The 12,770-nt window shown below is 49.7% G+C and overlaps 1 protein-coding gene across 1 annotated transcript in view; it reads right to left on the reverse strand.

Moving 5' to 3' along the window:
• Positions 1-5,921: 5,921 nt before the first annotated feature.
• The window catches only part of DLGAP2 (DLG associated protein 2), a 690,510-nt gene continuing 683,661 nt past the window's right edge, over positions 5,922-12,770 (reverse strand). Inside the window, exons 15-16 of the mRNA XM_088832602.1 lie at positions 9,647-9,799; positions 5,922-7,437 (exon numbers count right to left, since the gene is read on the reverse strand). Of these exons, the coding sequence (XP_088688728.1) occupies positions 7,219-7,437; positions 9,647-9,799 (372 nt within the window). The 3' untranslated portion in view covers positions 5,922-7,218. The remainder of the gene's footprint in view (positions 7,438-9,646; positions 9,800-12,770) is intronic.

The raw sequence follows: 12,770 nt of genomic DNA on the forward strand, positions 1-12,770 counted from the left end.
AGGCCGGCGGGCGGCCCGGGAGGCTCGGGCAGCGCTGTCCGCGCTCCCGGGGGCGCCGGGCGGGGCTCGTGGGCCGGGCAGGCGGAGGTCCCGGTCGCAGCGCTGACGGCGAGCGGCCGCCCTCCGGGGCTCGGCCTCCCCGCGCTGAGCCGCGGACCCGCCCGCGCCCTGGCCGCCGCTGCTCCTGCCCCTCCAGAGAACCTAAAACGAGCACCGACCAAGTACCGCCAGATTGATTCGTTTGAAACTCGTTTTAATCTTTGCCATTTTCCCGTACATTTGAAACCTGTCGCCTTAATAAACGTCCGACTCTTTTTAACAGATAGAGGAGTTGACGCTGTTCCAACAAAGAAATATATATCCTGAGGGGAAGGGTGCAGTTTTCTGGATAAAACTCTTTGGTCTATATAAAGATTCCGAGTTTAAAAATCACACGAGGATTCACTCCAATGAAAAGTAAACATTCCTTTTCAGGAAAAATTTAATTGCAGAACTATTTACAGGAGGTGAACGTCAGCAGTACAGAATCAGATGAGAGAGGCATTATCCTGGAAGAAGTCAGTAAAGAGTGAACAGGAGATAAAGAACTCAGGGAACACCATCCTTCAATGCCCTGAAGTGATGACCAACATCTGATCAGAACTTATCCACAAGAAGGAAGAGAGCGTGGTGTGGACTGCGCCCTGTACATTCAGAGTAGGCGTCCTGCATGCTACTGAAGAGAACTTACCAAAAGAACCAGAAAAGCATGAGAAAGAGAATTCCTAAAATAGTTTAATTCCAGGGAAGAGTGATTCTGTACAGATGTAGAATATTTGGCGCTCTGTGGCTGATATGATTCCATATGTATATATATCTATATATATATTTATATACTTTTTTTAAAAACTTTAACTAAAACAGCTAGTTTCCTGGTTCTAACATCCCTTGAATTTCTGTAGGAGGCATTTCCTTTAGTCCTTAGGCCACAGCTGTGTGTTTTGGCATGTGACGTGTGGGGTGGGCGTGTGGACTGCTCTCCGGGCAGGGAGGACCCGTACGGAGGGGACAGCATTTGGAAATCAGAGTTCGAAAGTAGCCTGGGGTTCACTACTGGCGAGGGGAAACTTTTCCAATTTGGTAAACCAGGTGTGAAGTGAAGGGAGAGAGACGGACGTGCTGAGCCCTTTAAAGTGATGTGATCATGGCAAAGTGATGGGCTGGGCCGTGGGGGGTGGGGAGGGGGGAAACCGAAGAGCAGGTGCGTGGCCTCCAGGAGGCGGCACCACAAACAGCCTCCGGGGTCCCTGCTTCCCTGTTGCCAGCACAGACTGACCTCTCATCTCGTCTGCTGGAGAGACGGAACCGTGTACACACACCGCAGAGACCAGTCCTTCATCACCGAGGATATGAAAGCGCGCGTTTCCAAGGCTTTCAGGTTTGGAATAAGCACCCATGATGAAGAGTCACATAAAATCTAAGAAAGTAGGGAGGTAAACCCCTGTTATTTCTTGGTGTGTGTGTGTGTATACAAAATCTTTTAAAAAGTAGTGTTGTGGTAGGTAACTAACATTTCCTCTGCAAGGAAGTCAGCTTCAAGAGTTTAGATTGAAACTTGAAATAATTCTTTTTAATGTTGGATCAGAACACCAGGGTTAGGACAGCAACTGGGAAAATCACAGGGATTTGTCGATGCTGAAAGGATGAAAAGATGGTGGCTGCTTGGAGAGTTCTCCTGGACCACCCGGCCTTCTCTGAGGTACAGAGGGGTCAGGATGCACAGCCAGGGCCCGGTGAGAGGGTGGCGCCCTCACCAGCCTCCAACGATTCTGGTCAGGACGTCTGATTCCATCCATGGCACGGTCCCACATGCTCTTTTCTGCTTCCAAATTATTCTTTGTCACTTTCCTGTTTCACTTAAGATCTTGTCATTTCCCCTAAGATGCAGGTGTGCCCAAGCAATGGTGACAACATGGTCTCATTCTGGGGGTGCCTGGTCCTTGTTCAGGGAAACATTCAGAAACACTTGCTGTCAAAGCCCGAGAAACAGAGAAAGGTCCCCTCAGTGCTCTCTCCACTTCCAGGCCCTCAAGAAGCTCGTGATAGCCTTCTGCTGGGCCCAGACGGCCTTCCCAGGAGGGGACCGCCAAGGCTGGTACTCAGGATCTGACTGGACTCCACAAGCAACCCACACAGAGCAGGTGGGACCTGCTTTATCAAGAATGAGGACACTTTCACAACCTGATTCCAGGGAGCTCAGAAGATGTCGGGGCCATCAGTCTTTCACAGAATGTCAGTGAGGGTGACAGGAACAGGAGCGATGGGAACATGGAGTCAAGACAAGTTGTGGATGATGTAGGAACAGAAGCCAGGCTGTTGAGCCAGCTGACTAGAGATTCCCGGGTTTCTCTTTCGACTGCAGGCCCCTCTGCAGCCACTCTGTGCTAAAGGGCACTTCCTCAAGTGTGAACGGGCACCTTTCCCAGCATCGTGTCCACTGCCCACATTATTGCAACCCTCAGCGGAGTAAAGTGACAAGGTGGAGCTCTTGCTGTGAAGGCACAGGGCTCTGATGTGACCTGGTGCCACGGGTGGATGACAAACAGTGCAGGGGAAGCTGACAGGGCCATGCCCGTTGCTCTAGCCCTGGTGGTGGAAATGTTCCTGCTAACCAGCAGCAGCTATAGTTTTGGTCACTTATACTTGAGGTTTTCTATTTTATTTTCAAATTTTGGAAAAGTGTCTTTGACCAAAACTTTCAAACAAGTGTAAACAAATATGCAGATAAAAACAAAGGAGAATCTCAAGGTGTCCCAAGCGGCTGGTGTTTGAAAACTAGTGGTCTCCAACTACCTGATTCGTATGTTAAATATGCAATAAAAAAAAAATTCAGCAGAAAGGAGGTGCCTGAGAAACACATGGGGTTAAAGGTGTGTGTGGAGCCATCTGGTTGACGTTGGGGGGCGTGGCAGGAAGGTGCTGCTTCTCAGAAGGGCAGGAGGCCCACGTCCCATGCCCTCCGCAGGCTGACCTGTCGGGGGTGCCTTTCTGCACCCTCAGTGGGACACTTCCCTGCCCCATGGCCAAGGTTTGCAGGGCCTCCATTCCCCTGCACTGGGAACTGGCAACTGATTCCAGACATGCATTGGGGCCTTCAGAAGCGGACAGGACTCTGGAGGAGCTGAGGCTCTCCAGCCAAAGCAGCTCAAGCCTCGGCTGGGTCTCCCAGGACGCTCCTCGGGGCGCTCGCAGTCCCTGTGACTGGACCCAGGTACTGCTGACGGCAGAGGGTTTCTCGCAGGGCCTTTCCCTTTCTCCCGCTTCCTCTGCGCCACCGGATGCTTCGGCCCAAACCAGGCAGCTGCTCTGAACAGCCATCCTCGGTGCCCCTGCAGGCACTTGGACTGGACGTCTGCGCCATGCCTTTCCTTCCCAGGAAAGTCCATCCTGGACTTGGCTGAAGACCTGCGTGAAAGTGCAATGTGGGATCTTCCAGTGAAGGTGATGGAGAGGTGGCTGCCCCACACAGACTTGGGAAAGGTGAACAGGAACACAGACCCCCAAAGAAACGTCCCGGTCCCACATCTGTGGGCCCTGGATCGTGCTGTCTTCTGGCCATAAATTTGGCCACTTCTATCACTAGGCATCAGCAGGAACAGTCTCTACTTGCAAGGTCACTGACTTAGTGGTTATTTTTCTTTAAAGAGGGAATTGTCAATGTAGCCTGATATTTTTTTCAAATCATACACTTTCCTATTTAATGCTGGATGTCTTTAGTATCGACCTTGAGGTGAAAACATCAACAACATTTCCTTTTAAACAAAAATGTAATTGTTTGGTATCATACCCCAGTTCAACTCTTCACCCCCCATTCCAGGATGGTCCCATCAATTTGCTGAGAAACCATGGTGACAACTGTCACCACCACTCTCATGTTAAAGATAACTACAACCAGTGAAGGTGTGAGATGAACTACATTGAAAGCACAATTGTGAACAAGTGAGACTTGCCTTTTCTGGGTTTTGTTAAACACTAGAACCCTGTTTCGGAGAAGGCAATGGCACCCCACTCCAGTACTCTTGCCTGGAAAATCCCATGGATGGTGGAGCCTCATAGGCTGCAGTCCATGGGGTCGCTAAGAGTCAGACACGACTGAGCGACTTCCCTTTCACTTTTCACTTTCATGCATTGGAGAAGGCAATGGCAACCCACTCCAGTGTTCTTGCCTGGAGAATCCCAGGCAAGGAGTAGCCTGGTGGGTTTCCGTCTACGGGGTCACACAGAGTCGGACACGACTGAAGCGACTTAGCAGCAGCAGCAGCAGCAGGACCCTGTTTATTATACTTGTGTTCTGATTTGGAAAGTCACGTAGGGCCATCAGCACGGCAACATCAACGTGTTGGTCGTGAGGAAAATTATTCTAAAGGACACCTGGTTATGATGGTCACGGGCCGAATCTCCAGGGAAGGGAAGTGTGTGATCGCAGAGAACGTGGCACTTCCTTTCCATCACAGATGTTCCTAGAATGCGGTGTGTTATCATTTTCAACCATATTCTCAAACCTGAAGATCATCTTTTGGTAAACGGCATCCACGATGTGATGAAATGATCGCAGGGTAGCTGTGTGCTCTGTGCCTGCAGGAGTGACTGCAACAGTTCGTGTGATGCAGGAACACAAGTATTATAAACAGTTTTATTTCTCTTTACATGTACAACGTGTAAACATGGCTTATCGTCTGCCTTTCATGACGGGATGTCACCACGAGAACGGCTGTATTGCACTTGGTCGTGTCCTACACACAGTGACACTCCATCAGACGCCGCCGCACGCACGCTGCCCCCACCCCCCACAACCTTCTTTGGAACAACGTAGATCAAATAGGGGCTCGTCCACGCTCCCCAACTCCAACCAACAACCAATGTCAAATTTAGTTTAGGTGAATCTGCTCACCTACGGAGGTTCAGGTCAAGATTTTGGGGGGTTTTAAAATACAAAAATGAGTAAACAAAACCATTAATCCAAATTCAATGAGTACTTTTAAGACAGGATCAGAGAATCTGGGATCTAGAATCATTGTTGTCTAATTTTATAGTTGGTTGATAGCCATTTTGAACAAGTTCAAGGAAATGAGATAAAACCCATCAGCTTCCAGGTGAGGCACACCTGAGAAGGCTGCAAGCATGTATGCATTTTACATCTCCCATTGTTGGGGAGTCACACCCAGTTTCCTGTGGTTACTTCTAGAGAGCTGTTCGTCTTAATAACACAGCATGTTTAAAGTCTAAAATGCCAATGCTTGCAAATACATTTGTCTTTAACAGAGTATACTGAATACAGGAAGAAGCATCATTATTGTATACTACTCAGGATTTAGGTATTTATTTAGGTAGAAAAAAATGCTTAGAATACTCTGGGGAAATAGGGCTCATTTATAGAAGAATATTTCAGGGATTTTTTTTTTTTTTTTTTGCATTTTTCAAGGATATACATTCGTACTGATTTTTGCTTCCAAATATATTTTAAGGCTGTTTGGTAAAATATATACCAGATATGAGGTTCCATTTACAGGGTTTTGTTCTTACAGGGACTTCTTAACTACTCAGCTTTAAAAAAGTAAAACTGTGAAGCTAAACATGCTCTGCTATCACCTGTGCTCCTACGAACCCCATGCTTCGTGGAATGTGGACTACGAGGAAAAGAAACGCAGCAGGCGGCAGGCGCCTGCCTGCGCAAGGACGTCACCGGGGCTCTCAAGCCAGAGGCGTGGCGGGCGGTGCGTCTTAAAGTGCGAGTCAAACAGGAAAACAAAGTGCTGTGGACGGGGGTCTGTGCTGCTGGGCTGGGGGCCCGCACTCCCAGGGCTGCGGGGCACACGGCGTCCCGCGGAAACACTGTGGCCCCTGCTTTTACCTGGAGTCACAGCGAGGACTCTAGTCTGGGGTCAAGTGGATAAGTCCATGGGCGCTTCCTTTGAGGTGGTGTCTCAACAGACACACAACCATCCAGTTGGAACAATGGTCCCGGCATCTAAATTTAACGAGATGAATGGAAAACCTTCCATTAGAGACCTTCCTATTTTTCTCTGTGCCAATCAGAATCACGAAAACAAATTACTTTTCTGAAAGTCCACAGCTGGAAATCACAATGTGACCTTTTTTTTTTTTTGTCATGTCAAAAACAGGCAAGAAATATATTCTGGACTTCAGCTGTACTGCATAGGACAAAAGAATTCTGGAAAAATACAATGTAAACCACATTTCTTCTTTACCATTTAAACTGAGATATACTTACCACACACATTCATATTTCTTAAACTTTTTACAGCATCACAACTGTCATTTTAAACAAGCAAACTTTTTTTGTTTTGTTTTGTTTTAAGGATACCCTGGAAAGTCAACTGATAGAGCATTTGAGAATATATATACATCTATAAAAAAATCACATGGAGCATAAAGGGTGAAACTTAAAGACAGAACCATGGGTGATAATTTAAGTTACAAAGGGATAAAAAATAAACGACTCTTTTATCTGATTAAGGACAACCGTGTTCTCTCTCTACCCCTGCTACAGAAGAGTCGGCCTCTCTTAAGACTGTCTGTCTCCGTCTGTCTCTCCCTGTGTGGACGGACATTCAGCTGATTTCTGGCCGTGGAGATGCTGTGCTGAGTTTGGGGGGGCAGAGGTGGACTTCCACCCCGTTTCCAGAGAAGCGCGAGGCGGGTAGCTTGGTGGCTGCGGAGACGACTCCTCATCAGCATGGACTTGGCACAGGAACCATGTGAAGGGTCGCCGGGTTCAGGGCACAGGGACCCCAGGCCGTGGGGTGGGGCTCCTCCTTTCCTGCACTCAAGCTGTAGCACCTTCTCTTGGGGTATCTAATGCCTTGAGAGTGCTGAGACACACCCTTTCACAGTTGTTATTCTCGCCTCTAATATCACACGATTTATAAAAATATAAATAACAAAGTGTGAACTGGGTTCCATCTCCAGCGGTTTCCTCGACCCCCTCTGGGAACAGAGGGGTGCGTCAGGGGTCCCCACGCCGCTCCGGCCCCGGGGGTGGGCATCCGGACTGTCCGGGAGAAGTCGCTGTGGCCGTGAGCTCCGCGTCCGGGCGCTCCAGGGTGTTTATGGCACGAACATGACGGCGGGGCGGGCTCGTTGGAGGAATGAGACGGGAGTGACGAGGGGGTGGCGCTCAGCTCGGCTACAGCTCCGCCGGGAGGGCGCGGCCCAGCCCTAGAGCCGCGTCTGGGCCTCGGGGATGTAGATCTCGATGCTGTCGGCCCGCTCGCTGGCCGAGCTCTGGCGGAAGGACGCCGCCCTCTTGGCCGCCGCCAGCCTCCTGCGCGCCTCCTGCCGCTGTCTGTCCGGCAGGTCCAGAGACTTCTCTCTGGTGATGGGGAGTTTCCCTCTGGGGGGCTTCTTTGGTATTGGAGGGGGGACCTTTCTTTCTTCCTGAAAAGCATCACAAGTCAAGAGCGGGGGTGAGAGCAGCCTGGCCCTCCCCACCGCCCACCCCCGCCCACCCCCGCGGTGCCGCCCTCTCCCGGGGCAGGAAGCCTTTGGGCACGTGAACCTGGGCCTCGGTCTTGGTCGTGGCACCGTTCTCACCCTGCTGCTGGGTGAACGCTCCCTCACAAACGCACACCCGCTCACCTTCGCGGGGGCCTGCACAATGCCCCCTGACAGCTGGAGACACTAATCTATTCAACATACTGCAAGGTCCAAGGACGTGGAAACCACCTCAAATCCTCTGCCTCGGGCCTCAGACCCCTCGACATGAACTACCCATGGCTCTTCACTTGCATGGGAATCGGATGCGAATAACTGGCTCTGACTCTCAGCTCCTATTCTTCAACCATAACCCGCAAGATGTGAGCACGCCTTTTCCAGAAAAAGAGAGACTGCGCGATTCCGCAGCAAAGGAACACGGGGAGCTGGTAAGCGCCCCGGGCGCGGGGGAGGCCTGCGGCCTGCCTGCGCCCTCCCTCTGCTGGGCCGGGCTCACACACCGGACCTGCCCAGGCGGGAAGGCCTTGCTGGAAAGGCGCTCGGCCTTTTCTGAGCACATGCCCAGCTGCTGGAGGAAACCCTCATCTGTCCTTTCCCTTTCAACCTCCAAAAGGACCCGAAGGCACCAGGGTGCCCAGGCCTGGCCACCATGGCGGGTTCAGTGGACACACGGCAGAACCTGACGTCTGTCCTACTGTTTTTGGCAGGAAGATAGCCTCGGTGTTTGGAACTTTGTTCTTAGGACCAGAAGCAATGTTCTTCGACTTGATGGCAGGGGTCAGTCGGGGTAATTACTCTGCCAAGACTTCCAGCTATTTCAGAATGTAACTCCTGCCCTGAGTGCGGGACTGTACTTGTCTCTGTGTGCGCCTTCAGGGCCTCTGAAACACACAGCAGTGAAACCAGCCCTTGTGGGAGCCTCCACCCACACTGTGAGTCCACCCGGCTCACAGCCGCCCTGGGGCGGGGGGTGGGGGGGTGGCCCCGCAGATCTGCGAGGACCTGGGCCCTGGGGGCAGGATGCGGAGCTCGAATGTGTTCCAGGGTTGCTTGCCTCCTGGACAGGGTGCGGTGCCCTCAGCAGGACACCATGCTCACTCTGAGGACTACTCTCTATGTAGAACTGGGCAGAGGATGATATTAGTGGTCAGGCACAGAGAATGGGAAATGGAAAGGGCTTTTATGCATCTTCAGACTAGTTTAAAAGTGGATTTTTAGTGGTTTCCTAGAATAACTTTTTCACTGGCAATCATTACTTATGATATCCTTCATTCACGACCAAACCACAGACCTCCTGGACTTGCTCACACACAGCCTGGTCGTTTGCACGTCCCTCTGCCCCCCGTCCCCCATCTGCGGTTACAAGGGCTTCGTCAGCACCTGCGATCGAGTGATGGTCTCAGCCTGGACCACGGGAGGTACGTTTTAGGGAAAAAGGATGATGATGGTTTGTGTGCTAATTATCTAGATGTACACCCTCAGCTACACATTAAACTCCCCTGTCCCAAAGTATCTCGGATCAATTTTCTTTGTTATTTTGATGATAATGTCTGTCTAAGACAATCAGATTGTGATTCTGGAGAACTTCTCTAAGGTACGTCAGAAAGTCAATGTCCTTATAGCTAATTCACACTTATTTCTCAGCCCTAGAGAAGATGATACCTATAGGGAACAGCTGAAATCACAGGTCAAACTTAATGGGCATTTTCAGCCTATCTCAGGACCAGCTCTATAGGAAGTGTACTTTCTTGAATTGTTCAGTAAAGTTTACAGTGTTTCTCGTCTACACAGGCGTCAGTGTAAGCAACCTGAAGCCTCCTGTGGGAACCCCCACAGTGCAGTCCACACAGAGGGTGGCGGCAGTGGTAACAATTCAGAGGACAGGGTCCGACAGGAAACACGACTGCAAATGCACACGTGGGTTCTGTTGGTGTCTTCTCAGAATTGTCAGCAAGAAAGGGACTTACTATATGTGCTTATGACTCTAGCACCAGCCTGGTTGTGCACACGTGGGTTTAAGTGTGATATCAGATCCTATTCTGTTAACTGCAGACTGAAACACACGTGGTAACGTGGCACTTGGAGCACGTGCAGGGATTGTGGGCAGGGATGGGGGCGATGGGCTCTGTGTGGGGATGCAGCAGGGGCTTACCTTCCTCTCCGGGGACTCGACCACCTTCCAGTCGCTGAGCTTCAGCTGGTGCAACTCGTCAAACTTCATGCTGACATCCTGAACGGACAGCTGCAGCATGTCCCAGTAGCCGGCCAGATCCTGGGAGGTGGGCCTGGGCATGGCGCTGGGGTCCTGCCAGACACAGTTAAGAGCTGTGGAGACCTCCAGGCGGGGTAGGGGCAGGGGCTGCTCTTCCCAATGAAGCGGGTCTGGGAGAAGCCTCCGTAATTCAGAATTGGGGGCACATACTCCTGAGGGTCCATGAGGATCTAGTGATAGTTTATGTGAGTATTTGCTGACAGTTAAAAAAAATCTGAGATGGAATTCCAACTGAGATATTTCAAATCCTAAAAGATGATGCTGTTAAAGTGCTGCAACTCAATATGTCAGCAAATTTGGAAAACTCAGCAGTGACCACAGGACTGGAAAATGTCAGTTTTCATTCCAATCCCCAAAAAGGGCAATGTCAAAGAATGTTCATACTACCGCACAATTGCACTCATTTCACATGCTAGCAAAGTAATGCTCAAAATTCTCCAAGCTAGTTTCCACAGTATGTGAACCGAGAATTTCTATATGTTCAAGGTGGATTTAGAAAAGGAAGAGGAACCAGAGATCAAACTGATAACATCCGTTGGATTATAGATAAAGCAACAGAATTCCAGAAGAACATCTACTTCTGCTTCATTGACTATGCCAAAGTCTTTGACTGTGTGGATCACAACAAACTGGAAAATTCTTCAAGAGATGGGAATACCATGACACCTGACCTGCCTCCTGAGAAACCTGTATGCAGGTCAAGAAGCAACAGTTAGAACTGGGCATGGAATAACAGTCTGGTTCAAAAGTCAGGAAAGGAGTACGTCAAGGCTGTGTATTGTCACCCTGCTTATTTAACTTAAAGAATACATTAAGAGAAATGCCGGGCTGGATGAAGTACAAGCTGGAATCAAGATTGCCAGGGGAAATATCAATAACCTCAGATACGCAGATGACACCACCCTTATGGCTGAAAGTGAAGAAGAACTAAAGAGCCTCTTGATGAAAGTGAAAGAGGAGAGTGAAAAAGCTGGTTTAAAACTCAACATTCAAAAAACTAAGATCTTGGCATCCGGTCCCATCACTTCATGGCAAATAGTTGGGGAAATAAGGGAGACAGTGACAGACTTTATTTTGGGGGCTTCAAAATCACTGCAGATGGTGGCTACAGCCTTGAAATTAAAAGACCCTTGCTCCTTGAAAGAAAAGCTGTGACTAACCTAGACAGCATATTCAAAAGCAAAGGCATTACTTTGCCAACAAAGTCTATCTAGTGAAAGCTATGGTTTTTCCAGTAGTCATGGATGGATGTGAGAGTTGGACCATAAAGAGAGCTGAGTGCTGAAGAATGGATGCTTTTGAAGTGTGGTGTTAGAGAAGACTCTTGGGAGTCCCTTGGACTGTGAGGAGCTCCAACCAGTCCATCCTAAAGGAAATCAGTCTTGAATATTCATTGAAAGGACTGATGCTGAAGCTGAAGCTCCAATACTCTGGCCACCTGATGTGAAGAGCCAACTCATTAGAAAAGACCCTGATGCTGGGAAAGATTGAAGGCAGAAGAAGGGGCCGACAAAAGACGAGATGATTGGATGGCATCACCGACTCAATGGACATGAGTTTGAGCAAGCTCCGGGAAATGGTGAAGGACAGGGAAGCCTGGTGTGCTGCAGTCCATGGAGTCTCTAAGAGCTGGACGTGACTGAGCAGTTGAACAACAACAAATCTGAAAGGTCTGCATCCTGTGTGATTCCAATTGTAGGACATGCTGGAGAGGGCACAACTATGGAGACAGTAAACAGATGAGAGGTGGCTGGGGCTGAGGGAAGACAAGGGGTGACCGGGGAGCACAGAGGATTCTCAGGACCGTGAGACACGCTGGTGGACCATGCCATGTATTTGTCTCATTCCACAGACTGTCCAACACCAGGAGTGAGCCCCGATGGAAACCATGGACTTGCAGTGATGGTGACGGTTTGTGCGGGTACATCAGTCGTAACACACGGACCATCTGGTGGGGATGCTGATGGTGGTGGGGCTAGGGTGGGGCAACAGGGAGTACATGGCATTTTCTCTGTATTTTTCACCCTGTTTTGCTGCTAATCTACAATGGCTCAAAAACCGTCTATTAACATGGTTGAAAAATGGGCAGAGGATCTGTCTTCTAAGGAAGACATACAACTGGCCACTGGGCACATGAAAAGATGCTCGGCATCACTAATCATCAGAGAAAGGCACAGCAAAACCACAGTGAGGTATCACCTTGCACCTGTCCCAGTGGCCATCATCAGACAGGAAGTAACAAGGTTTTCAGGATGCAGAGAGAAGGGAGCCCTTGTGTGCTGCTGGTGGGAACACATATTGGTGCAGCCACTATGGAGACAGTACGGAGTATCCTCGCAAAACTCAACATGCAGCTAGCACACAGCCCAACGGTGCACTCCTGGGTGTTGGCCGAAGAAGCTGACAGCACCAATTCAAAAAGACACGCGCACCCCACATTCACCGCAAAAGTGTTCACAGTGGCCGAGACGTGGAAGCAGCCGCAGTGTCCTTCGGCAGAGGCGGTGTCATGCATACACATGCTGAAATACTACTTCAGTATAACAAAGAATGAAATCTTGAAATCTGCGATAACACGTAAGTCAGACAGAAAAAAAATGCTGACTTCACTTGTATGCTGAACCTAAAAATCAAAACAAATGAACAAACATAACAAGACGGAAACAGAGTCACAGATACAGAGAACAAACAGGTGTTTGCAGAGGGGACGGGGTGGGGGTGAGAGATAAGTTCGGGAGATAAGGAGGCACAGACTGCCAGCTGCAAAATACGAGAGTCATGGGAATGAAGCTCCCAGTGTGGGGAATCCAGGAGTAACTGTGTCGCCTCCTTGGATGGGGACATATTGTAACTAGACTTTTCAGTGTTGGTCAGTTTGAAACATCAGATCACTATGCTGTGTATCAGGAACTAACGTGGTGCTGTGTTTCAAAAAACAAAGAAGCAAACTCATAGAAAAAGGGACCAGATCTGTGGTTACTAGAGGCAGGGGTGGGGTGGGAGG

The sequence above is a fragment of the Moschus berezovskii genome, chromosome 26, assembly GCF_049115385.1.
Source record: "Moschus berezovskii isolate FMDL1 chromosome 26, NW_MosBer_1.0, whole genome shotgun sequence".
Lineage (NCBI taxonomy): Eukaryota > Metazoa > Chordata > Mammalia > Artiodactyla > Moschidae > Moschus > Moschus berezovskii.